We start from the raw sequence: 26,384 nt of genomic DNA, 5'->3' as shown, positions 1-26,384 counted from the left end.
TGGGATTATTCACATGCTTGCATTTACATAGGTGCGCAAATGCTCTACTGAATCCGTTCCTAAGTGCATACTTTACAGGATGGCATCCCATAATTGAAGCGTTTAGATTTAAGTGAAATGTGTGGTAAGTCAGTAAGTCCACCGTTTCTTAAGTTCCACAATTGTCTAACATCTTCCTTTTATTATGAAACTTTTCTAAAAATAAGAGAAATAGGTGCTTTCTCTAAAAAAGAGAAAGCACACGCACCAAAATTCTTTGGGTTTGTTCTGGTTTCACTCTGAACAGAAGTGCTGTTTCAAAAACATCACCAGTTAAGCTTAACTGTACTTATGCTTCTACATAGACTGATAGTTTTTAATTATCTCTCTGCATATCCGAGCAGAGAAATAATCGGCTTCTAACTTGACATATACAGACATCCTGTGAATACTTCTGCGCAGACTGTACTTTTTGTAAACATATAATGAAGCCAACAGGACTGCCTGCATGTTAAGTGCACGTACACCCATTTACATAACTTTTGATCGCAGCTCAAACATCAGCCCCTTTCATTTGAAATTTTTAGTTCACTTTTCTGTAATTGTAAACTGCAGAAGAATCAGCTCAAAGGTATTCTATTCACAGTGGAAAAAACCCACTAACTCTCGACTGGACAAATACATGTTTTAGGACATTGAAAAGACTTAGAAATGAACCACTTCTAATATATTGATAATGTTGAGAAAGCCACTTGTAAAAACAAAACCAAAATCCTCACAATTGATATACTCTTTAACAGTTCAAAGAGGCTAGTTTGTTTAAATTGAGTAACTAGGCATAACACCATACATTAAAAACATTAGCTTTAAAACTAAAAAAGCTATCTAGTCTTCAGCAAGAAAGCAGCGCTTGAGAGACAGGTTAAATTGACAATATCCTCAATATGGGGGGAAAAAAAAAGCTTATAGCAACAGCCAAACGGCCTCAATTTAAGTAAAATAGGTTTGAACACAGGGGCAGGAACTCCAAACATTTGCACTGGTTAGGAGCAAAACCCTAGGACTCCTCCAAGTTGTAATAAGGATGGATTCTCAGTAAACTATCCGGTTAAGTAACGAGGTAATTAGTTAGTTATTACACAAAGCTTCTAAACGACAACAGAGAGGTTCATTACTATTTTTGTCCACCTCCTGTTCTGTTTTCTTTACACTTCGTTCTGCGCATTCACATTTCTACCTTACTAGTAACAGCAGCTTGACAGATTTTGACATGCCTTAACATAAGCAAAGTTAAACACGTGCAAGCGTTTGCAGGATCAACTAGGCTCACGTATTTTGTAATACTTCATGCACACAGTTGTAGTATTTTCACAAGAGTTGCACTTATTTCACATTGCAACTTTCCTTACTGGCAGGTTGGGTATAGCCATGGGCACAACGGAGGGTTCTCAAGAGACAAGACGCCTTTGACAGCAGAATATATCGCTCAAGAACATCATCGCCCAACACAGTAACACGGCCCCTGAACTGGAACATCCTAGGCTAGGCTGGCAATCTCTCTGGCTCTAAATCATGCACATAGGGATATCAGCCATATTCGTGCAATGATCTGGATGCATTCCCCCCACCCCCCCGCTCCATAATAATAATAAACCCTTTTAACAGTCAAAACAGACACTGAAGTATACAGAAAAAGGAATATTATCCCAGCGTTCCTCCTGTCAACCTCTATCCTAGCCTAGAAATTCAACATCCAAACATCAACCAGCGGATGAAACAGTTAAAAAAAAGGATTGTAAAACTCTAAAGATATTTAGAAAACTTGTTAGACAACTGAAGGTTCTGAAAGAAGCTACTCAAGAAAAGGAGCAACTTAATAGTGGTGCTATCTGAGAACATAAATAGCTAATTTGTAAACTGGTCCTCTACAATTTGTTTGTGTCTTTAACACAAACTTATAATAAAATGCTACCGCAAATCCCTTTGGGTACACAAAGTGGAAGTCCCAATATTTCACGAATCCAAACAGTATAAAGGGACACTTCCTAACATTACTTAAACTACCTTTTCCATACCCATTTCTCTATTGTCGCGTATAAATGCTTTGACAAACTCATCCATGCCCGAGAAATTCCTGACTGATCAAAGAAAACTGCAGGTATTTTCGAACCGGTCAGATGCTTGTTTACATCAAGAATGGTCTGGAGCTTCTACTGCAAACAAAACTGACCACTGGAGCTCAAATTTAATGATCTTTGGACATTGCACAAAACACTGCCCTGTACAGTGACCGAATTGTTAATGCAGGCTGTCAGAGTGACATTCGCTGCCCGTTAGCTTCTGTAAAGACTAGTTATTCCAAATGTGCTAAGCTGGGAAGGTACTTTTGACTGAGGAAGTAAATACGTTATATTCAGGATTCTTAATATTGTTTTAGCCCCAACTGGACAAATACTATATAGAAGAAAGTAACTTGAAGTATCCTTCATTTGCTACAGATTAAGCACATGTATGATAGAGAAATATAGAACTGTTATCCCTAAAGATATTCATGGACTATATAAAAAAAATGTAAACAGCGGTTTAAAACTTAAGAGTTCAAATGGAGATGAACTATTTCCCTTTCTATAAAACTATCTAGTAAAACTAGAGTTTTAATGGTATGAACAAGTTTAAAGACTGATAATATCCACTGAAGACTTTCACCTAATTTTCAGTTTACATGTTTGAAGAGCATTTTTCCTACTGACAAACTACTGAATAACTGAGCATTCTTTGTGAGTATAAGAAATACATTTTAATTCCGGCTTAAAGTACATCACTAAAGGAAATAAATGTATATTTTATTTAAAAAAATAACAGCTACATAGGTGCACAGTATATTCCCTAAAGTAATCAGACAAATGTCACTAAGCAAGAGTAACTGCTGTAATATATTGCATTTCAAAGTTAAAAACCAGAAGCAGTCTGCCTAGACAAAAACTTTAGTAGTCGTTTCCTGCTCTGAATCTCAAATATCATACTCGCCATGTTATGAAGGAGAAACTGAGTCCTGCTGCTGGGGGAAAAACCTAAAACAAAAAGCTCCATACAAGATGACAAACTGTTGCCCTGTGTGTTTCATACTATCCATCCTTGCCTCTTTATAAATCGAGTTATCAAACAGGAACCTGCCTTTGCAACTCACTGTATACATACACACACACACCCCTGCCTTCATGAGCAGCGGCTTCCGTACAGCTTCTGTAAATGTACGTATCTCTAGGACTAGCTGCAGGACAAGGCTAGGATTCAGCTTAAATGTATTAACTTGAATATATTAAATACAGGCATCTGCAGGTGAGCCAAGCATCTCAACCGCACGTCAGGGATCAAGGGCCCTCATTCAAACGCCAAGATACAGGCACCTTGCGCCCAGCTTTATGTTTAGCTGTCTTACCCCCCCCCCGACTGAATTCCCAAACCGTAAAGTTTTCTCCTAACAGTGATTTTGAGAAAGAGGCAGAAGAATGAACTTTTGAAGAACACCTGCATCTTCTAAAATATTTCTGTGTTTGATGGAAGTATTTTTAAACACAGTTTGTTTTGTCACATGTAAATTACAATTTAGCATTAACACAACCTTAGGCTGTTTTGGAGTATGGGGAGAGATAAGGCACTCATGTCTGTTAAATCTAATTAAACAGGTTGAGGCTATTAAGTATAAGGGGAAAGAGAAAGACATTTGAATTAAATGCAGGAGAGAAGGAAAGAAACTTTAGAGCCCTCAAATAACAGCTTCTGAACGGAGGTAACATTAAGTTTTCATGTATATTGTTCAGATAAGCTTAAAAATGGAAAATTGTGACAGGAGAATCAAATGATAAGTCACCAAGTAATAAATAGTGGACCAATGCCTTGCAGAGAGCTTTTTAAACTACAGTTTTATAGATATATTGGTGTGTGGCTGTGAGTGCGTGGGTGTATTTTCAGGTTTACTCTAAGGAAACATGACATTTCAAATTTGGTTTGAAGGTTAAGAACAAACAAGCTTTTGAAGTTTATCTTACAATTTTATCTCTACAGAAAGTCAGAGCAGCAATTATGAAAGCCTTCCTCCTAGGTTCCTACTCATTTTCCATTTTTAGGACATTCTTTAGGAAGAGACCCAAAAATGTCTCTTATCTGAACTTTATCATATACTGAAGATCTTTTTTCAGGCAAAGAAAATAGTAATATACATCAGGACAATTTACTCCTTTACTGAAGACAGTGAAGCGCCATTCATTCTTATTCCCCAAGAAAGATGGCAAAGAAAAAAAAAGTTAGTTTGTGGGTTTTTTTTTTTTTAATAGTTAAGCAACTACGCTAAAGTTTAATTTTGAAAATACCGGTGTTATATCACAACGAAATTTCTTCTCAACAAAAGCCCAAAGTTATAAAGATCTTTTCAAATACAAACTGCGAAGCATTAACAGAAAGACCTTTTTAAACGGGAATTAAGCTAGATGGATATTCACATAAACATTAGCATGTTTAAAAATACTAAGACTGAACCTAGAATACAACTGCTTTATCCAAAAGACCCTGCATTGTTTCAATGTTTAATATTTACTCATGATGGACAGTCATGTGTTTTCTAGTTTAACAAATCGTGGCCATATACTAGAATGGATTTTCTCTTTGAAATAACATAGGGAAATCTGATTTTGAGTACATATGTTACACAGTGTTAGGACCCAAAGAATTGATATACCCATCTGAACAGCACTACGCGGCAGTACAGAAGAAAGGCACTTCAGGAAAAAACACTCCAAAAGGAAAGAAAAAACAACAAAAATATCCCCCCCAAACAAAATAAAACCCAATCATAAACGACTACATTTTAAAGAGCACATGTAAAACCTTACACAATCTCTACCATAGATCTCACTGCCTTCAGCATACAATGTTCAGTATCATAATCCACAGATAATCTGTTTGGCTGTGGCTGGTACACACAAAGCCAGAGGATCTATTTTCTGGACATTAAGAACATGTAATAACATAACACATTCTTCTAGGGTTAAAAAAAAAAAAAAAAAAAAAAAAAAAAAAAAGCAATAAACAAGGAACATCCATGAAGTATTAATTTCTAATCCAAACGAATGCTACAAACAAATGGTGATAACTAGCATTTCCTATCACAGCTTACACTGCAGGTACCCGTTCGACCCTAGTCGAAATAAGGCGGATAACATTGTCACAGTTAATTTAGCAATACCATCTTTCTCATGAACAGCGCTTCTCTGTTTAAGAAAAGCTCAACTGTCGTATTACATCTACTCACATGAAAAATTGGGAACCATTGGTATGTTTCCCTCGGTTTGCCATTGACAAAAGGAACGCTCTGTCATGTTTGAGAATAAAGTTTTCATCTGTTTGAAGAAAAAATATGTTTGTCAGATTTTCCCTGACAAAGAATACAAGTCTAATTTTCTTAGTAACATACGGATGCTACAAGGAGAAATTCCTCTGCTGCTAAAGAAACTTGAACATATTGGGGGGAAAAAAAAACATTAAATCTAATCAAATCTCTCAAAAAATAGAGTAGAAATACAGTCATAAGACAGAAAAGATACAAGATTCCTTCTTAAAGAAATTAGTTCCAGAACATTTATAATGAAGAAAATTTAAAGTCATTATTAGTGTCTTCAATAAACATTAGATCCTCATATACTTGGGCTTAAGTCCAACATTTTCTGAACTAAAACAAAGTTAGCATACTTTTACTGTCATCCTAAAACAAGACTTAACATACACGATACTGTTATTTACACAACATGCATCTCAGGTAGAAAGATCTAGTAAAACAGCCATTTCCCTGATATGGCACATTAAATGATACCCACCTATCAATTCAAAATTCGAGGTCTTAAAACATGCAAGAAAAAATAAACACCTCCCCCCCCCCAATGCCTGAATGAGAAACTTTCTTCCTAAGTGTAAAACCACGATTAAGACTAAAGACACATTTACTATTTCCATGAACTTAATAGGGCTTCTGGTCATGCAGCACAATACCAAACCAGATCTTAAAAAGATGCTTTTTCCATAGAAAAAAATAGTACTTTAAGCATACAAAGTCTTTATTTTTAAGATTATATACCAAAACACAACACTGTATGTTTCAGCATTTACAACCTCAAGTATATTCTTTAGAAACAAACCCTAATAACTTCTTAACAAATGGTTCTGTTAAAGAGTTGCTTTTGACTAAAGGCTCTAATATTCCAACGTCCAACTACATCTCCGTTTCAGACAAACTTAATAGCATGCGCTTAACCACACAGAGCTAATTGCAAAACATACATCAGCGGGATGTCATAAACATGTATAGTGCCAGTATTAACACTGGAATACCATAGTAACTTCCTGTTTTTGTAAGAAAAAAATTGTGTCCCCTTAAAGTATTGAATACTTTATAAACTCACTATTTTCTTTCCAACACTAGATTTTAAAAAGAGTTACATGATGTACATTACTTGCAAAGATTTGATAAACAAAAGTAACTTGTGTAGCATATAAACAAGTCAAACATTCTTAGAAACAAACACTAAGCATACAAACCTTGAATGGGGAAGGGGAGGAAAGGGACGTTAACAAAAGAAGAAACAACTGTTTAGAACTGGAAATTATGCCAGTATAATTTTCTCAGAATAAGTCATTAACCCTCAAAAAGGTTAGACAGAACTCTTTATTTCTCCAAGCAACACAGATATCCATCTACAAACGGACGTATCAGTTGTCTATATATTTACTAGGGAGGGTACAAGGGAACAGAGTTTCAATTTGTGTTACTGAGCTTTTGTCTCTTACCTTTTCATTTTGCAAAAGACCACATTCTCTATAAACAAAAGAATATGTTGACAGTTTTAGGCAGGAAGATAGGAGTTTATTCATGAATAAAGTTGCCTAACCTCCATGCTGAAAGTCATGTTTAACCAATAATGTTAGCCTTAATTAATTGTCAGTTAAAGTTAAATATTACAAAATAAATTATCTGAAAGTCATGCATATAAAAATAATTCTCATGCAGCATTAGTTTCATGCAAAAGGTGATCTATAAGTAGACCTCTTTTCATTAAGTATCTTGGGAATCAAGACTTGTATATCTCAGAACTGAATCAAGAAGCTGTAAAGATGTATTCGCCCTTACCTTTAAAATAGCCACCATAAATAGATTCACCTCCTTTTCCATTACCTATGCATTAAAAAGCATGAATTAAACCTTGTGTTTGCTTTATGAATAAAGCTGTATGTACTATCCCACCCATCTATACCAAACCAGGATACTCTGGCCAGTTATAATATCTGAGCATATCCCTCTTAAAAGGGGCAACCTTTCATTTTGTAAATCTGTTAGTCTTGCAAATCCTATTTTTAACAAACCGCTTGTCTAACAGTATTTTCCTGTCAGGTTTGTAAGGCAACACTGTGCTCGCGAGGCATTTTATTATCCCGTTGAAACTCACAACACTGAAAATGAACGCTGCCTTAGCGCCTCTGAACACGGGAAAGCCTCAAGCGAGGCTCCAAAGGCTGCTCCTCACTGTTACTTGCTAAAGCGGCAGCAGAAGAAAACACAACAGCAAGCAAGCCAGCCCACAGTAAGTATAACCAACAAGCTTGCCCTGCTCCGAACAACCGAGAGGTCACCAGAATGGGCAAGATAAACAAGTAACTAACAGCTCTTTCAAAGGCACCTTCTTTTCTTCTGCTTGACTCTCAAGGTATTCCCCCCAAAATACATTTCATCAGTTACAAGGGTTGAGGTTACAGTGAAGACCACAGAGACGTTTCGGTAAGGACAGATATTTTGGGGAATGGACACAGACAGAAATGTTAAGTTGTGCACATAACGGAGGGAAGGGAACAAGAAAAGTCCTCAAAAATCTGCTTTTGGAGACTCATGCATTAAGTATTTTTATCATATTTACTAGTTTTACTTATTCAAACAGTGATGTCCCTGTATAAACAGAATAAGAATGAGCATTACTAGTGCTGTGTCTACTGCGTGGGCACAAAAAAGTGAAGCAGTAAGACTGCAGTTTGGATTTGAAATCTGTTTCAATAAGTGTTATCAACTCCAGCACTTTTTTTTTTTTAAACTTAATTCTATCTAAACAAGAATTATTTCAGTTGAAATAGTTTAGAATTTCAAAAATTAACAAAAAAACTGAGGATCTGTGCTATACTTCATAGCAAATGAAATTTTTATGGCATTTTATAACTTTAGAAAATGACATGGAAGTATTAATGTAGCTTTATAGATTAAAATTTCTGTTCCAAGACATTTCAGTTTTAAAGAACATATTTTACCTTCACTGAAGTCCCCACCCTGAATCATGAAGTTTTTAACGACACGATGGAATGTAGTGCCTTTGTAACACAGCTTTTTTCCAGTTGTTTTTCCAATTCCTTTTTCACCTGCAAGAAGTTCAAACAAAAAGAATCTACAGATTGTCACTAGATAAATTCCAAGGATTTCCCACCTAGTGCTAAGAAAAGAAGAGAGCCATCAAAATAACACAACCGAATGGTAAAAGATAAAAATGGTCCAACTTTTTGCCTCTTCTCCTCCCATTAATAACGGAAACTTTGCAAAAGACATCTTGAGTATGCACAAGTGAAAACTAGGTTTCTTCCAAAAAATTCCCCCCCTTCTAAGAGGGAGTACGTCGGTTAACAATTCACTCAGGACAATTCACAAGAAAACATGAATTCGTTATAATGATGGGTTAACTCTTTTCTGTGGTTATAGCCACACTGTTATGTTAGCTGAAGCTAACACTGGAGTCCAGTTCAAACCATTTATACATCAGGGTGGGCCAGCTGCGTCCCAGGACAGAGAAACCTGAGCTCAGGAGAACAGGCCTCCACTCAGTTTGAATGCAACCCAGCCTTGGAGAAGTAGGATTAAGCTACTCCAAACATGACTCACATCTTCACCGACCCATGCACAGTGCCCTGCACCAGCCCTTCCTCATTATCTCAGTAAGAAAACCCGCACAAAACAGATTCCTATTGCTGAAAGGAGGGGGAAGTACACTTACATGAACTGAGGAGAAAGCTTTTCTCCTTGTGGACATTTGCAAAAAGAATGTTTAAGATCAATGTTTTGATTCTGTCAAAATATGAATGGCAACATGAAGCCACAGACTGGTAGAACAGAACAGGGAAGCAGGAGAACTAAGCATTGTGCATAGAAGAACCATTCCAGAACTAACCAAATGAGAAACACGACAGAAATCCAAATGCTAAACTGGTACCACCAGGGCTATTCTTACTCAGCAGCAGGAGCCTAGCCAGGCCACAGTGCTCGTTATGATCCTTTCAGAGCCTGAAGTTTCCCGAGAAGTGACACGCTCACCAAACAGACAGTGCAGCAGTACTTCAAACCTACTGGTAATTTTTGAGAAAGACATCCCAGATCCTCAAGCTTTACTAACACCTCTTCCAAAATTCAGAAGAAAAAGTGCAGGGGGCACATGGAGGGCAGAAGCCCCAGCTAGCAGGCTCATTTGAGGGATTCATATGGGCCCCACAGCCAGGGAACATTTGTAAGAGACGCTGTGTCTAGCTTCCAAGAAGAGGGGAGCTTGCAGAGCACAGCAATCAAAAGTAGTAGGTATAACACTCTGTGCACCAGCTCAAATCCCACATAAGCCACACCTGCAGGAGATTTTGTAATGAGACAGCACAAACAGACATTTCAGAGTCTTGGCTTTATCCCACCGCTGGTTATGGCATGGGCATCTGCTACTTGGTCAGAAAACACACAACCAGTATGTTATGTATCACAAAGCGCCCTCAGAATTCTACATATACTAGTTACTCAGAGCCAACAGTCTCCTTTTGCCCTTCGCTGTCTCTCCACCCCACACTCACTAATGGCCAAACCACCCCAAATTTGCCATTCCAAACAGCACAAAGCTGCCACAACAAGGGCAAAGAGCAGTTCATAACACCAAATCCACTTACGGGATTGTTGTTTACTGCACTTATAAAAGCCTTCAGTCACAGAATGTAACTTATTTTCCATCACCTTGATTCTCCATACCCATAACCCATGCCTACTCCTACTTCATTTTCCACAGAAGCTATCCAAGCAAAGCTAGGTATTATAGGACTGGACACAGCCCCAAAGCATGCATCTCTTTGGTACAGTATTGGAAAGCCCACATTGATCAATGTCAAGAAGCTTCTGCCCTCATTTTTGGCAATGTTTCAGCATATTCCTCAGGCTTACAGAATTGGATCCAGCATTGTGCCTGACCATGTAAGTAAGCAAGCTGGTGCTGAAAGGTGAGCTTTAGACCTGGCCAAAAGTTGTAGTTCCTTCTTTTACTCTCTCATAGAGCTTCTCCAGGACAGGACAGACTATCAGAATAAACGTCAAGTATGAAGTGACTGCACACAAGGAAGACAGTCAAGTCTCTCACACAGCACAATTCCAGAAGAGCACGCAGTAAATGAGGTAGCCCTATCACACATCAGGACGGTCCTTTCTTGCATTTGGATCAATGCGTGTTAAGTAAGCCCACAGCAAACTGGGCATGTGCCATTACTTCTAGGGAAGACCTGAAAAAACAGGAGGTCCTCCATTTAATCTCTACTCAGGTAAAGCTAGAAAGTGGCCCTCCCCAAGGTATCTGCAGATGGACAAGAGCTGTCCCTTTCACACATCCACAATTTGGCATCTCCTTTTTTTCCTGCAGTCTTCTGTTCCTTGAACTACAAGGTGCTACTCAAGCCCTATCTAGCTGCCTCCTCCATGACTAAACAGTTCTTTTCAAGTGCTGCAAACCTCTGGGAAAAGGAACGGATGAGAATTTACACAGACACTGTAAGGGTTATTCCATTATGTGAAGAGACTTCTGTGGTGAGGACAACACAAGGGCCTTCACCACACTGCCAGTCTCCCTTGGTGGGTAAACATCAGTCTTGGCGGCCTAATAACACCCTGCACTGCCAGCCTAATCTCAAATATTTTGCATTATATGCCCAATAACGGTCTCTGGCTGAGATTATACAAAGGGAAGCTCCTGAGAAAGTACCAAAGAGCAGATGAGCTTGTGTTCATCTGACAGGTGGACTGACTGGAGAGTCTGCAATGGGCCTACATATGCCAGTTTAAGTCCAGATGTTTTAATTTAAATGCAAGAAGCATCTTGCTGTCAAAGCAGACAGCATTCTTTCGCAGGAGCCAGGTCTATTTCTGACAACAATGTCAGGCTGCAGGAAGGCAGCCAGAATCACCCTGCCCTCCTCCATCTGTTTCTGACAAAAACATAATCCTGGCTTGCCTCGTAGAGATGATGGAGGGAGCAGCAGGCATGAAGACGGGCACAGCATTTAAAATACTAGCCTCCAATCTTTCTCTTGGAGCATATCACCTTGCCCTGAGACAAGCAAAAACTCACTTGACAATGACAAAATGGAAGTGGAGAGTCCAAATAAAGCTTCTGAGGACTGTAACAGCATGAGTGAGGACATGTTGTGCCAGGCAGCAATGGTGCCTTTATAAGCTAGAATGCAGGTGGGTGCTCGTACGTCTGTATGCAAAAAGATGATGCTGGATTGGCCTAGCATGCAGAATCCTGAATTTAAGTAGTATGAAAATGCACAATGCCCACAGTTTGTTGCTAAGATATTCCATTACTTAGACTATATGGTCCAGAATAATGGGATAGTGTCCCCTTTCTATTATACAATTGTATGCCTCCTTAGACATGTGTAGCCCTAGTCTATGACAACCACAGGATGTCAACACCAGAAAAGGATACTGTATTGAGTAAACCTCCAGTGACTTAAAGACTTCCTGCAAAGACCAAGAGATAAGGACAAAAGATACACCTGACAGCAACCCACACTCCCATGATGACCAAATTCCTAACAACGGATCTTGCTGTGACAAGCAGAAGGAGTCAGAAGAGTGTGACTCCTGGAAGCAAGTGACTCATTCGGCCTCTGAAGATGTTTTATCAGCTCACAACTCTGAAAATGAAAAGCAACCCTTCACATCTCAAAGTTTTGGTTGCCTGAGGTCAAAGCAATCTTACCAGTAGATGCTCATCTCCCTCCAACAGAACTGCTGCTCTTCTAAAGATAGGCTTAGTAACATAATCTAAGTGGACACAGAAGTAGTAGTCTAACTGGAATGCCCACACCAGTCCATGGGGACAGAGAGAAAGTAGGTACCAAAGAACTGCTGGATCCTACTATGGACAGCATGGATGACCCTAAGTCTGGCCTTCTGCGCCTGGTCACAGCTCACATCCATGTTATCACGCAGCAGACAGCATCCTTGCGTGGAGAGTTCAGCCTAGATGCTTAGGTGCTGAGGTAGTACAGACACTGACAGTACAAGGCAGGAGAAGAGGGAAAATGGCATGTATGACACAGATAAATTAGCAGTAACAATTATGCTGGAAAAAAACCTGTCAAGGAGAAACAGAAATGCAGATGGAAGAGTTGACAGGAAGGGACTAAGGAAAACAAAACAGCAGTACAGATGCAATCAGTGCAAACAAGAAAAGAATTAATGTTAGTCATGTGACCCAAGCCTTTAAGCTCAGCTATCTTGAGTCCAAACTTGGGAGCTAGTATCGTAGAGAGACATGGCTTCTACAAGCAAAAGAAATTAATCCCGTTCTCAAACATCCCATTCACCAGGCTCCTCTGTGTGCGTCTTTCCCCCCCGCCAGATTTAGTTATCATGTTTTGTAGCAAATTTTTAAAGGCATCTGTCAAATCACAGTACCATTATATGATTCCATAACAGCAAACACAAGAATGAAAAGGAATGTTTCAAGCAGCTCTAAGTCTTTTAGTCTGATCTCAACAGTAGGCAAGACATCAGAAAAACATTTGAAAGAAAGCACAATGAAGACACGTTCCGGCTGAAGAGTTCAATGCAACCTGCACAGCCAGCTATAGAACAGAATTCAAACAGGGTTGCAAGACAAAGATACCAAGCTACTTTTTGACTTTTTTTTTTTTTAAACTGTTCTCTGTTCTGCTAAACACCTACTTCAGTTTCATTCCTCATGATCTCCAACACCTTTTTGTCCCTTTATCTCCAGCTAACCCCTTTCCAGCAAAGCTACTGTAAGGGTTTAAATAAAAGAACTACTGAATATGAGGCTCAGACATTACGCTATTCAGTCTGCTACTGCATTTTATTTCTCATCTTTTGTTACTTATTCTGATTATGATGCACTTTGAAAGAGTTGTCCTTTATTCTGTGTTAGTCATGGTGTTGCTTCTCATTCGCAGTCCCCTGTCATCCCTAGGTGACACTTCAATAAGCATAATTAATAAGAACCAGAGAGTGGAGTAAAGAAAGGGGGCGGCACCATGGGCACCTCAAAAATTGGAATATCTACTATCCTCTTCATGAGTTCATAGTATTATAAGGTTCTTCTAATTCTTATCACTGGTATCTAGAACACATCACATTTTGGGATCTGAGAACTGAGAAGATGAACTTTTCAAGAACGCATTAAGGATACCATCAAGACATTTGTTTCACATAACCAATTTAGCTAAAAGCTGTTCACAAAAGCCAGATGTTAAAATGCTGCCTGGATGGTCTTGCTGGAGAGTTAACTATTTGGAAAGTAGTTATTTCATACACAAGGATTTGTTGGTGCAGTTGATTTAAGGCAAATTGCAAGTCCTTGAGCATTCAGGTACATGGGACTCGAAGGTCATCAAGAAACACTGAATGCATTCTTTGCATTACAAATAACACATAGCATAATTCCCTTAATAACCTAATCAAGACTCAGCATCAGCTTACAGTTGCAAAATGTCTGAGGAGTAGTGTGGACCAAGAAGCACCAAACCACCCACAGGATTCGTAAGGAATCATCATACTCAGTTCTTCATTTTGCTAAAAGTGAAAAAGTTTTCTCCTCAGATTTAATGGACTCTTCTTTCCTCTGACCGCTGTGTAGCACTTCTACGAACCTGTTCGTTTTTGAATATTCTTTCTTTGAATAAGGGCAATCAAAATTTTATGCAGTATCCCAAGTCAAGTGTCACCAATGTATTGTACAGTGACATTAATACTTTGTCTCTCCTCATTAAATCCTAAGGTTCCATTTGCCTTTTTCACATACACGCAACTTTAATGATAATTCCACCATACTCCTTACCAATCACTTCTAATTAAAGAACTCCCAGATTAAGGGCAAACATATGTTTTGCTCCATAAATTCACAATTTTGCATTCTGTAATCACGTTACTTCTATTACTCTAACTCAGTATGTGTTACGGAATACCAGACAATTTCTTGCTATGTCCTAATCAAAGCTTCCTCAGCACTAACAAGTCCTAGCTGTGTTTTAATCAGAAAATTATCAGCACTGTATTATGCTGCTGTTACTACTACGAATGAACAACAACTTTAACATACTAGAATTCTTAAATTTAAGCGTATTACTTACCCGAGCACAAGCAAAGGAAATTTTTGCAAGTCTTCGGACATATATCTGAGAAGAGCTGAAACATAATTCGACCAACTAGAAGATTAAAGAAAAAAAAAAGTTTTATAACTCTTTGTAACCACATAAGCAAATTAACTTATAAACAAATCAGCATGTTTTGAATATATAATTTTCTGGGGAAAAGTTATTTTATCAAGCAGAATCAGGCGTCTCAAATATGAATATATTAAAATAAGTGGCACAAAAGAACAATAGCATGATTGTCAAATATAAAGATTAAACAACCTCATCATATGAAATTTATTAAAAATCTTAATCAATTAGATTAATTGAATCCTAATGATTCAATTCAACTTGGAAAGCCAAACTGGTTTGTTTTAATAGTTTATCCTGTCAGTTAATTACTGTTTTGAAAAAGAAAATGATTCGTCATAGATATAGATCTTCAGAGCTATGGGATTTTTTAAATTTTAGGTATTATGTTTATACAAATATTATTAATAATTACATCTCTGCAGTTTTGTATCTGATCATTACCTAATGAATCCAACTGACTTAGTGCCATACCATGTTAAGGATTACATATGAAATGGAGTTCTTGGCCTTTGGTAAAAGTATAAAACATAATAGATGAATCAAATAGAAAAAATTAAAAGCAGGTGGAACAATACTAGCAATTTCAGAATTACTGCTCTACTTGCCAAATACTATGAACCAAATACTACTTCTCCATGCAAAGCGAGCAGAGTAATTCCCACTCTCATTGCAGCTACTCCCATGCTATTGATAGTACTTACGCTACATATCCTTGAAAACTATTAAAATACTGCTGAAGAGAGGTTAGTATAGAGAAAAAATTTTAGAACTGCTTCACGTTTTCTGTTTTATTTTCCAAGACAGTGGGAAATATATTTCTAAACTGAAAATCTAAAAACTCGCAAACATATGAGAACTTTAAGAAATATAAAATCAGTTAAAAGAAAAGTATGTCATCCTTATAGGTTGTGAAACAAGAAGCCATAAAAGCTACACTGTTGGCCAGCGTTACAAGGAGGCTAATGGTAAAAATCTATTAATGAGTACTACCCTCTAGTGGTATACCCTGGAAACACTTCGACTTAATTATCAAAAAAAGTAACTACTCTAGGAATTACTTCTTTTCCTTCCCTAAAAGGAAAAAAAAAGAGTTGTTCAGTTGTATTTTATTCAATACTTTGGCATTATGAAAAACTGAAAGATTCCAAAGAAATTACACTAAAGTTTAAAGTTTTGTCCAAATATATGTGATTTCTGAGGAGGTGAATTATTGGTTCAGAAAGTTAGTGGAGAAATGAAAAATAACACAAAGATCCCCAGCATTCTGTACTCTTAGACAAAAAAACTCAAGATACCTTCAGCTGTAGAAATGTCTGTATTTCACTAGATAACTGCATTAAGAACTTTCTCTGAGGATTTGTCATTAAAGCAGAAAAAAAATCTCAAAAGTGTGCAATAGTCTCCAAAGAATGAAGAAATCGCTAATATTCAAAAACTCCACGTAAAACAGTAGTAGTTGTAACTACCGCTATGACGAAACAGCTATTTGGAAGTGAAGAAACCATTATAAACTACGTGGACTGAAGACACACACAGAACACAAGAGAGAAGACAGTTTACAAAAAAATAATAATAATAATAAATTAATTTTCATTATAAACACAGTAAATCAGGAGAGTAGAAATCCCATTCCTCTGTTTGCACAAGCGCTGAACTGAACAGTGATTAAGTGTTTTAGAAAGCCACATACCGATTTCCTCTTAAATTGCATTTGTTATGTGAAATAGCATTGATGCCTTTCAGAAAAAAAAAAGTTATCACTATTCGCATTTTGCAAACATTAGAAAAATAAGGATCAGCAGTTGATTTACGAAGGTGACAGCTGCCAAATAACCAGTAAGCGTACTGTCTACAGGCTCTGGGGGAGACTTTTACCCTCAGGCATAAACTATGGAAGCCTTCCCATTCCAAGTCACTGTCCCCCATATAAAGGGCACTATCTAGCACATTAAGATATGGAAAAAGAGTTGTATCCCATTTAAAATCATCTTGCAACTGTAAGTCCCTATTATCTTGACAAATCAGTGTCAGAGTTATGAAACCCCACTGCTAGCTTAAAAAAAAAATAAAAAAATCCAAGTTTCAAAGCACCTACACCAGTTGCATTTCATGGCTCATGCTACCCATGTGCACTGGGAACATAACCTATATGCTTACTTTATAGGGCCACAGGGAGGACAAGATAAAATTGAGAGTTTATTGAAGCATGTAACCTCTCTACCGAGGTCAAGCTGTATTGTTGTTTATAACCTAATAGAAGCAATATGAATTGCTTGCTTACTTTAAGGCTACAGGAATTTAGAAGTCCAACTTTGACTTTTCAGTCAGTCTACAGTAACCAGACAAAAGCTCCTTCCTGCTGATATCCATGCAAATCGTTTCACACAAAACTTCTAGGTCTATCTATTCCTCTGTTTTCATTATCCTTATACTACTGAACTACAGAACTGACATTTTCCTAATAGCATATGAATAAAATTAGGTGGTTAGTATCTACACCATTCACGCTGTCAAAACTAACATCATGTAACAACAGCCAGAAGAAGATATGATCTTTATGAAATAGCCTGCTTGACAGTACAGAAACCACAAAGCTCTTCTCTGCAGGTGACCTGAGCTGCTCAGGTGGAAACCTCAGGTAACAGCATGTTGCTCACAGACTATATCCAATCCACAGTGTGCACATTTCTCCAATGTGACACCACTTTTAAAGTTCTTCCCCCGGAAGACGTAAGCTTTGTCTGAAGTTCTTGGGGATTTCAAGGCAGAGCATAAAGAAAAAAGACATTCCTAACTAAGATATTATGATCTCAATAGTACTTTTAGTAGTGCTTTGCCAATAATGTCTGCTAGCTTGTCATACCTTCTCACCTCCTACAAACTTGGTTTATGACACTTATCCAGAATCAAAAGACTGCATCACAGTAGCGCCAGCTAAAGTAAAAAATAAGGAAGTCTCTCCTCCACATAACCTGAAGTACTACTCACCCTGTTATATCTAATTATATAAAGTGTTGCAGTTTGCTGGTAATACACAAACCACATACTGATATCCGTCTGGTGGGTTACTATCTGTACTTTATCTAAACTGCATGAATATTATTAAGTAAAAGGGTATTTTTTTTATTGACAGTCAATTAAATGTGCCAAAGAAAGATCAGATTTTCAAACTCAGATCAAATAAATACACATAAAATGACAGCTGTTAATTTAACGCAAGAAAAATTCTGTTAGAAGTCTGCCCAAAACCCATGAATCTTTCTCTCACCTCTTCCCTAAAAAAGAAAGATCCATTTTAAAACTGGAGTTCATAGCCAAATAACTGAGGTATTTGCTGACATAACACAGGTTGAAAAAAGCATTTGAAATGTTACTAATCTCCTCAGATCTAAATATGTCCTCTCTGTAATGCAACCCCTCCTCTCTGAAGTGCTTCACCTTACATACAAAGCTGAAGTTATCTGATGAGGGAACAAGCTTTCTACAACTAACCGTAAAACCTGAATAGTAAATTACATAGATATTGTTTCTAAAATGACTATTCAAGTAGGTTAAGCCTGCTCATAAACCTACATAGACTACTCGGTCAGCTTTAGCCAAGGAAATAAGCTTGCAGAGACACCTCACTTCAACGCTGAGGTCATTTTTCTAATGATGAAACTCTCACCAAACTTAGGCTGCAAATCTTCCAATATCACAAGGAAGTTACACTAATCTTACTGCAATGTATCAGCAGGCAGGACATTTCTATAATTTTAATCTACATTTATTCTCAATAAAATGCTGGTTCTCATCAGCTCATAGTTATGAAGACGTGCTCATGTATATCACAGTAAAGTTTTTATAGTACATTAGTGCACTTTTATGCTAGTCAGCACCACAGAAACGTAGCCAATCATAACTTAACATTTTTATTAACCATAAAACAATGCATTGAGTATTATTAAAAATGATGAAGTGATTCTTATTTGTCAGGAAGTTTTTAAACTCATTCTTTAAAGATATTTTTGGATAGAAATTAAAGTAAGTGACCAAGAAGTATTTAAGTTATTAGTAATTAAATACAGTAAATATGATACAAGTTCTAAGATGTTTTGAAATTAAAACTGAATGATTTCATAAAGCATTATCGACAGCTAATGAAGTATACCAGTTCTAGGAACTAGATGGCATAACAACCAGAAATAAGCAAACTTCAGAGCCCCACTTCACAAGCTGAAAAATGAAAACATTTTTTACATTTTTGAATGTTTGAACAATGTCTAACCTGTGGAAGAATTAGAACTTTATTCAAATCAGGTTACCAAAATTCAGGGTAGAAATATCCACATTATATCATAACAAGGGCTGCGGCTAGCAAAGTTTGGTTTATCAAAATCTGATTTCAAATGCTTATCGAGTGATTTCCCCCAATTTAGCTGCTCAACTTCTTTAAGAAAAACTGGAAGCAAACATGCATTGCTTGAACATATTTTACACATAACGCAAACTCTTTCACTAGATTATATTATGTTGAGGCCATGAAGGACTCAATTTCAGACAGACACTCCCGAAACAAACCTAACTCAAATTAAAACTAGAGAACTTATTTCAATAGGCTCTAATTAATTTTTAAGTTCATTTTTGTTTTTGTCTTTTCCCAATTTCTTAGCACAAACCAGGTAGGAGGACACTGCTCCATTTTTCCCAATATTTCATCAAGAACATCATGCTGAGTAAGAAAGTAGGGAGTCCAAGCATTAAGACAGTGGTACACAGCCTTTGCAGACGTACCAGGAAGTTTGCCAGAGGCCCAAAGGCTTAGATAAATTTGCATACTAGTTTAAATAACACTTCATTAAAATAAACATTTTAATCTTATGTATTTATTTATCCCTAAATTTGTGAAACCTAAGAATAATAGTTATACAAATTTTAGAAGATTGCTTTAGAGTAGAAACGTAGGTAAAGTTTTCAGAAAATAAAAGCTCACTGTGGAAAAAAGAGATTTAAAGCATCAGTTAAAACAATGGACAGTTCCTCTAAGCAGAAATCTATATAAAGGTTTGACACATTATCACTTTCTTAATGCTTCCTTACCCTAACTTACATTCCGTGCAGTCAAAGCCTCCATAAACTTCTTCCTTCCCCAGCTCTCTCTACTAACCCGTGTCCTCCACAAACACCCCCTAAAGCTCCCTTCGCTCCAGACTTCTGTGATCTCCACAACAGCAAGAATATTTTCAGTACTGCTCGCAACTCAGATTTACTGCCTTCCAAGAAACACAAGTGAGAAACTACATTTTGTTTTCTCCTAGTAGGAAAGGCTTATCAGTTTGGTTTCTCCACTTGCTAATCCACAATTTGTTTCAGACATCAAGGTAAATCTTCAGGGTATTGCATTCCAAACCGACAACAATGATACATGTACATGTGGATTACAATTTTGTCCTAAAACACATTAAATGAGTTCTCCCTGAGACCTATCCATACCTCATCTCCCTCATGTTCTCTGAGGGGGGCCCCCATATGTCCTCTTGTTGCATTGCACTAAACTGGTTTGCCAGTCGGTTCACCGCCAGAGTCAAAGCACTTAACTGTTCTTTGCAAATCTACAACACTAAAGGGCTAAAAGTTAATGGGAAGCCAGTGCAAAATAGTTTCTCTGTTCAGGAAGGATAACAAAGACCCCATAATAAATTTGCCTCCCTGGTTCTAGTAATGCAGACGTACTACTACTGTGACTGGTCCAGTGCAGCTTCTTTCCCTTAAATTCATAGCTCTGGCAGCCAAAATCCCAAAATACGCCAAGCTTCAGACAACTGAGACTAGGAGAAGTAATAAAAAAAAATGACTGACTGAAAAGGGGAGGGACAGTATCCCAGGAGGAAGAGAAACTGAAGCAGAAGGAAAAATGAGCAAGTGGTCAAACAACAAAAGAACACCCAGTTTTAAATAAGAAAAGGAGAAAACATGGAAAATTCATTGGTGAATAGGTATGAAGCACAGCAAAAAAAGAGTAAATATAGCATGTTTTCTGAGAGACAAAGCCAGTCAGCTTTGCTCAGCACGATGGGGGTGGGAAGAAAATGAAGCATTTTTTTTTCTTTGACTAGCCACATAAATTACTACAGCAACAGACTCTGTATTTGATTTACCAGTCAGACATCAGTCTTTTAGGTACTACGATAATTAGAACACAAGGATTTTGCAGCAGAGTTAAGACATTACTAGGCACCTAGCAATTGTAATCAAATTGGCATCTGCTGACATCCCAAAATTTTATAGGGACCATAAGTATTCTATTCTTACCTGCAAGTTTTATGTGCCCAAATCCATTGGGGGGGGGGGGGGAACTGAAACAAGAGAAAGTAGCTCTCTGTGCTAGTAGTATCAAAATAAATGCTGACTCCTGATTTATTTTCCATTTGCTCTTTAAAGAAATATCAACCACAACCTGCACTCATAAAAAATGCTTAACAAAGAGCTTATTGAAAGTAACCTAAATTTCAAGTTACACTGAAAAACACTGATAAAAAGCCTAAAAAGTTTATTACACAGCAAGAGGCACATATAAGCAGGCATCAAGTTTTACTTCACAATTCTGTAGCTAAAAATAAAGTAAGGGTATAGAGGCACAAAAGCTCTAATACAGCTTCTGAAAGCACAACTAAAGCCACAGGATGAATTCTGTAGTTTTTGTAGCATAACAGATCAGGTTTAACAGTGAAACTAATTCAAACTCTGCATTCCCCTTCCTTCTTTCTTTCTTTCTGTCTCTCTCTCTCCCTCCCTCTCTCACACACACACCCCACCTTTGCTGCTCCTTCTAATGTAGTATGTGCTCTACTATCTTATTTCTAATTGCTACAGGCACGTGTCCAACCAATGGGCAAACATAAAACCTGCAAGGGGAAACCTAACTACCAGTTGCCAGCTATGTGGTGGGACATTTTTGGATTCTAAGCAATCAAAAGTGTTAGAATGACAAAGTTTCGTATTTTGTGGGCAAAGAGATGTCTCCAGCGTTGTAAAAGAGAGGCACGTCCTCTTACTCTCTGTGTTCTCTGGGGAGATGTTAGCTTAACTTTTCAGTGCAGACTGGGAGGGTGGCAATGTCTTACTTCTCGGCTAGCAGCAACGTGCAGCATTGCTCCCTTCCCCAGTATCTCTATAACCAATAAAGATGAACAAGCAGATAGGCTAATTGGGTTAAAGTCACATCAGCAAAAATGTTAATTTTAACTTTTAAACCGTCAGCAGCTTTCCAAATTAATACCTCACTGTTACCAGAAGGACAGTACAGATACTTCATGTCATCTGTGAGCTCTGCTGCACCACTCACACTTGATTCAGCTTTTGAAGGTCATCTTGCAGCCAAAAGGGCAATATTTAAGCTTTAATATATTTAACCTTAAATTTTGAGACATAATTGCATAGTAAATTAATGATGGACACTAGCATACAGTATTATAACTACATTATACACAAGTCCTGATCCCAACATTTTATAAATTGGCATGTTTTTCTGTGAAAATAAAAGCCATTAATCAGGTGCAATAAAAACAGCAGGGTTCTGAATTTGATGTACAGCTGTGAGATTCATGTTACTTTAAAGAGAAAATAAACAGCAAGGCACAAGGCTTTGGCTCTGTTCATACTCCAGGGAACCACAGTTCTGCACCACCCAGAACACTAACACTACAATTTCTCTCTGACACCAGTATCCACAATCCAGTATCCACCAAATCCAAGATAGATATGAGGGGAGACATGGTAGCCCACTTTTGCTTGTGATACTTTTCTGGTCCCTTCCTCAGCCATGTGTTTTGTAACAAGAGTTATTACAGAATGGCAGCAGGAGTGCATGCATGAAGACCAGAAGGAAGCAAAGCACAAGTACAACAGGGTAGGGATGGATTCTCCAAAAGAAGAGTCAAAACAAAAAAATGGACCAAAGATGAAAAGTAAATGAGACTGAGCTAATTATCTATACATAGCATTAATTGTGCTACAAATCAATTTCATTAAACTACACTTTTGAACTGGAAACCTGCCTAACCCAAAACATCCAAATTTTATTTTTAATAGTCCAATTCCATACTAAATCTGAATTTAAAAGCTTGGAAAGTGTTAAAAATAATTTTAAAGTTACATTTTTCTCCTCAAAAAAAGTATTCAGAAAAAGCACTGTGAAATAATTAAAATAACTCAAACGGAAGTTGTAATAGCCATAAATTATAGTTATGCCATATCAGGCCACTGATGTCGGAATTAAATCTCTTGAATTTTTAATGAAATGAAAAAGCAAGTCAAATGGCTAAAAGCTGCATCTGAATGCAACTGAAATTTGAAAATGCAGATATCAACTCTTATTTCAAAGGCTTTCACAGAAACTATGAAGCAGAAAATGAAAGTGAAAGCACAATGAAGCCATCACAATTATTTCTTTTTTGAGAGACAAATAATGGCGATATAAAGTGCTGAATCCATATTAGGCAATCATATACATGGATTACTTCTTGTTCAAAATTATGATGAAGTAAATCTGTATCATCATTTTTACAGATTGCCAAAAACAGAAGAAGAGGTGAAACTGCAGTGGGAATTAAGTAGCTAGTCCGCAATTAAAACTCATAGACTACCACTTAAGGGCGATTACACTTTCCATAGGGAAGATATGAGCTAAAGATGGATATATATATATATATATATATATATATAAAATATATATAAAAAACAGGCCACCTGGCCTCTTTATTTACAGTCAGAAGACTCATTTTAAGCAGGAGGAGGAGCGGTTTATACCAGATGACCTCCTGAAGTCCCTTTCTAATTCAATTACTCTATGATTAAAAATGCTCCTTGTAGCACTTAATACATACTTCATCATTATCTCCAGTCTCCTCATAACTTGCCCCAATCTTCTATAACTCACACGACTGTAAATTTACAATACATAACATGCCAACTAGACAGCACTTCTTAATACACAATGTTTTTTATGTTTAAAGCAGTATTATATGCCTTTCTGAAGCCCCCTGTTCAGGTATGCGATTAAAAACCGATCTCAAGAGAAAACAAAAAGCATGCAGCATCCCAGGCGACATCGAGTTACAAAGAACACCAAGTTAATAAATGCATAAATATATACCAATGGCCAAATTCATTGCGAACAGCCCGGGCCAATCAATAAGGCAAAAAGAGGCGAAGAAACCACTTTAAATGAACAGATTAAATGGCAAAGCCCCAAGCCTTACCTGGCTCGCGGTTGATCTCGATGTCAAAAAAGCACTGAGGCCGGTCCTGCACCCCCATGGCCGCAGGCAGCCCGGGGGCCCCTCTCCCTCAGCGCCCTGACGACACGGGGAAGGGAGAAACTCGCTCAGCAGAGCCGCGACACCTCGGCGGGTCCCGCCGCCGCCGCCCCCCGTCCCCGTCGTGTCCCCCCCCCCCGCCGGGCCAGCTTTTAACGCAGCGCTCCCCAAGCCAGCGCCCTCCCTCCCCACCGAAAGGGTTGGAATTACAACACCGTGGCGTTTTCGAAAAAAAACTCGACAGCGCACGGCCTCAACCCTTCAAAAGCAAAAAAAAAAAAAAGCAAAAAAAGGGCAAAAAAAGGCAAAAAAAAGAAAAAAGAAAAAAAAGGCAGTGTTTTGGCGGCGGGGGGGGACCAAAGGAACTAGATTTTTTTTTTTTTTAATGGATATGCCTTCTTACTCAAAAGTAGGGCTTCCCCTCCCACCGGCCGCCAGGCATTAGGGAACCCCCCCCCGCCCCCCCGCTGCCCCCAGGGGCTCCCCAAACCCCGCCCTGCCTCTGCCCGGCACTCCCGGGGAGGGGGGAAACTTGGCTTCAGCAGGGGCTGAGCAGGGCGAGGGTCCCCCCGACCCTTCCCGGGAAGCCCCGAAGTCCACCCTGAGGGGAATTCGTCTTTAATTAAAAAAAAAAAAGAAGATATACAGCGGGGGGGGGGGGGAGGGAAAGGGGAAGAGGGCGACCCCCCCCCCCCTCAGCGCTGCCCGCCCTCCCCCGGGGTAGCGGCGGCTGCGGCCTTACCTGGCAGCTCCTGCGCTTTGTTCCCTCTCCTTCCCCCCGGCCCCGCGCTGCCTCCCTCCCTCCCCACCCCCCCCGCCACACACGCACACACACCCCCCCTCCGCCCCGCGAGGAGGCGCTGCCGGAGCCGCCGGCCCCGAGCGCCATTAACCGCCCGACTGACTGGCCCGTCCGCCCGGCCCGGCCCCTGGCCCCGCCCCCGACACGCCACGCCACGCCCCGCGCGCGCCGCCACCGCCCCCTCCCCCACCTCCCGGGCGGGGAGCGCGCGCCCCTCCCCCCACCGCGCGCCCAACGGTCGCTCTGCGCCGTGAGGGGAAGGGGGGAGGGCGGGAAGCGGGAGGCGTCGCCTCGCAGCGGCGGCGGCGGCGGCGGCGGCTTCTCCTCCGGGTGGCCTGCGGCGCCTTTCGGGGCCCAGGCGCCAATGCGAGGGGTCCCCGCTGCGCGTGGGGGGAGCGTCCCCCGGCTTCAACGTGTTTTTGCACCGCACTGCTGCAGACGCAGCCGGGCCGTCTCCCTCCTGAGCGTGGCTGAACGAGCGCCCGTCCTCGCCGCCAGCTCGCCATGGCGGGGGGAAAGGGCGGCGCAGGGAGGAGAGAGGGACTTGCTGGAAGGAGCGGCACCGAGGGGAGCCGGTGTGTCCCCTGTCGAGGAGCATCCCTCCTCCAGGCAGCCTGACCCGCAGGCATCGCGGCCGCGCTGGGAAATGGCGTAGCGCGGCTCCCCTTCCGCTTCACTTTTCCTCTTTCTTCGGGAAGCCCGGACAGTTTCACAGAGATGTCTCTCTCCCTCCCCTGCTTGAGGGGGCAAATATTTTGGTGGACACAAACCCAGAGCGTTTTGCATTGGGAAATGTTTGCCATGATACATTCTTCAGGGCTTAGGTCGGATAATTTTTTTTTCTTCAGAAAGAAAAGGCCGCTCTGGGAGCCAGCCTGAAATGTCTCTGTCTCTTGCCGTGTCCACACCAAGCGTGTGACAGGTGGGGAAGGCTGTGCTGCCACGGCTGCGTTGATGCAAAGCCCTGCGTAGATGCTCTGCAGCAGTGTAAACTTGTCCAGCTGTGACTTACGAGTCTTGCGTTGCAGTTTTACAATTTGTTTTCACACTGAACACCGATGAAAAGTCCTAGCCTAAGCGTCCGTTTAGTTTTATACCCATCCCGGTACCTAACCCCACTACCAGCTTTACCCTCCTTCCTAATCTCATGACATTTCCTTCAGCCGGCATCAGGAGGGGCCAAAGAAGATTTAATTATGATAGCGAGTTATTTTTCTGAGTTTTGGGTACTAGACCATCCCAGAGTGTGGAAGTGGTAACTGTTTAGTAGTCGCTGAAGTGTCAGATTGTTCAGGTGGGAGGTTGCCAGCACGTTTATTCAGCCCATAAATCCTCAGCTCAGTTTGAGCCTACTACACTTTTCAGACCATTTCATGCTGTGGATATCCAGCAGCTTAAAATCGTGCGGCCCTCCATATTCACCTAATTTGCCTAGTAACTCCTGTAATAGTAACTTGGTACACATCCTTACGGTGATGGTTGTGGGTTTTTCTGGGAAGACATGGGGCAGCACCTCTTCCTACCAATATACACCCTGCACATCCTGTGGCATTGCTATAGCTATCACACAGCCTCCATCTCCACCACAGCTGCGCTAGGTGCTGCAAAAAATGTCTTGTATTACCTCCAGGAAGAAGTTTTGTAGCTTTTCGAGCAGTGATAAGCACTCTCTTATGAAGTCCACACCACTTGAGAAGCAAACCGTTTATCTGTCTCTTGTCCGAGGAGAAATTCAG

General features: G+C 39.6%; 1 protein-coding gene across 11 annotated transcripts in view; it reads right to left on the bottom strand.

Annotated features, from left to right (window-relative positions):
• Positions 1-24,615, bottom strand: part of NKTR (natural killer cell triggering receptor) — a 45,998-nt gene extending 21,383 nt beyond the window's left edge. For 6 of the 11 annotated variants that reach the window (XM_067292006.1, XM_067292009.1, XM_067292007.1 and 3 more), the window contains exons 1-6: positions 24,589-24,615; positions 23,790-23,885; positions 14,455-14,529; positions 8,320-8,427; positions 7,157-7,201; positions 5,288-5,375 (exon numbers count right to left, since the gene is read on the bottom strand). In XM_067292006.1, coding sequence (XP_067148107.1) covers positions 5,288-5,375; positions 7,157-7,201; positions 8,320-8,427; positions 14,455-14,529; positions 23,790-23,847 — 374 coding nt within the window. In that variant the 5' untranslated portion in view covers positions 23,848-23,885; positions 24,589-24,615. Of the gene's footprint in view, positions 1-5,287; positions 5,376-6,816; positions 6,835-7,156; positions 7,202-8,319; positions 8,428-14,454; positions 14,530-23,789; positions 23,886-24,588 lie in introns of those variants that run through there. The other 5 variants (XM_067292016.1, XM_067292017.1, XM_067292013.1 and 2 more) reach the window with 4 other exon arrangements.
• Between the last annotated feature and the right edge of the window lie 1,769 nt (positions 24,616-26,384).

The sequence above is a fragment of the Apteryx mantelli genome, chromosome 2 (assembly GCF_036417845.1).
Source record: "Apteryx mantelli isolate bAptMan1 chromosome 2, bAptMan1.hap1, whole genome shotgun sequence".
Taxonomy (NCBI): domain Eukaryota; kingdom Metazoa; phylum Chordata; class Aves; order Apterygiformes; family Apterygidae; genus Apteryx; species Apteryx mantelli.
Note: the sequence above shows the minus strand (reverse complement) of the source record. Positions and strands in the feature narration are given on the sequence as shown.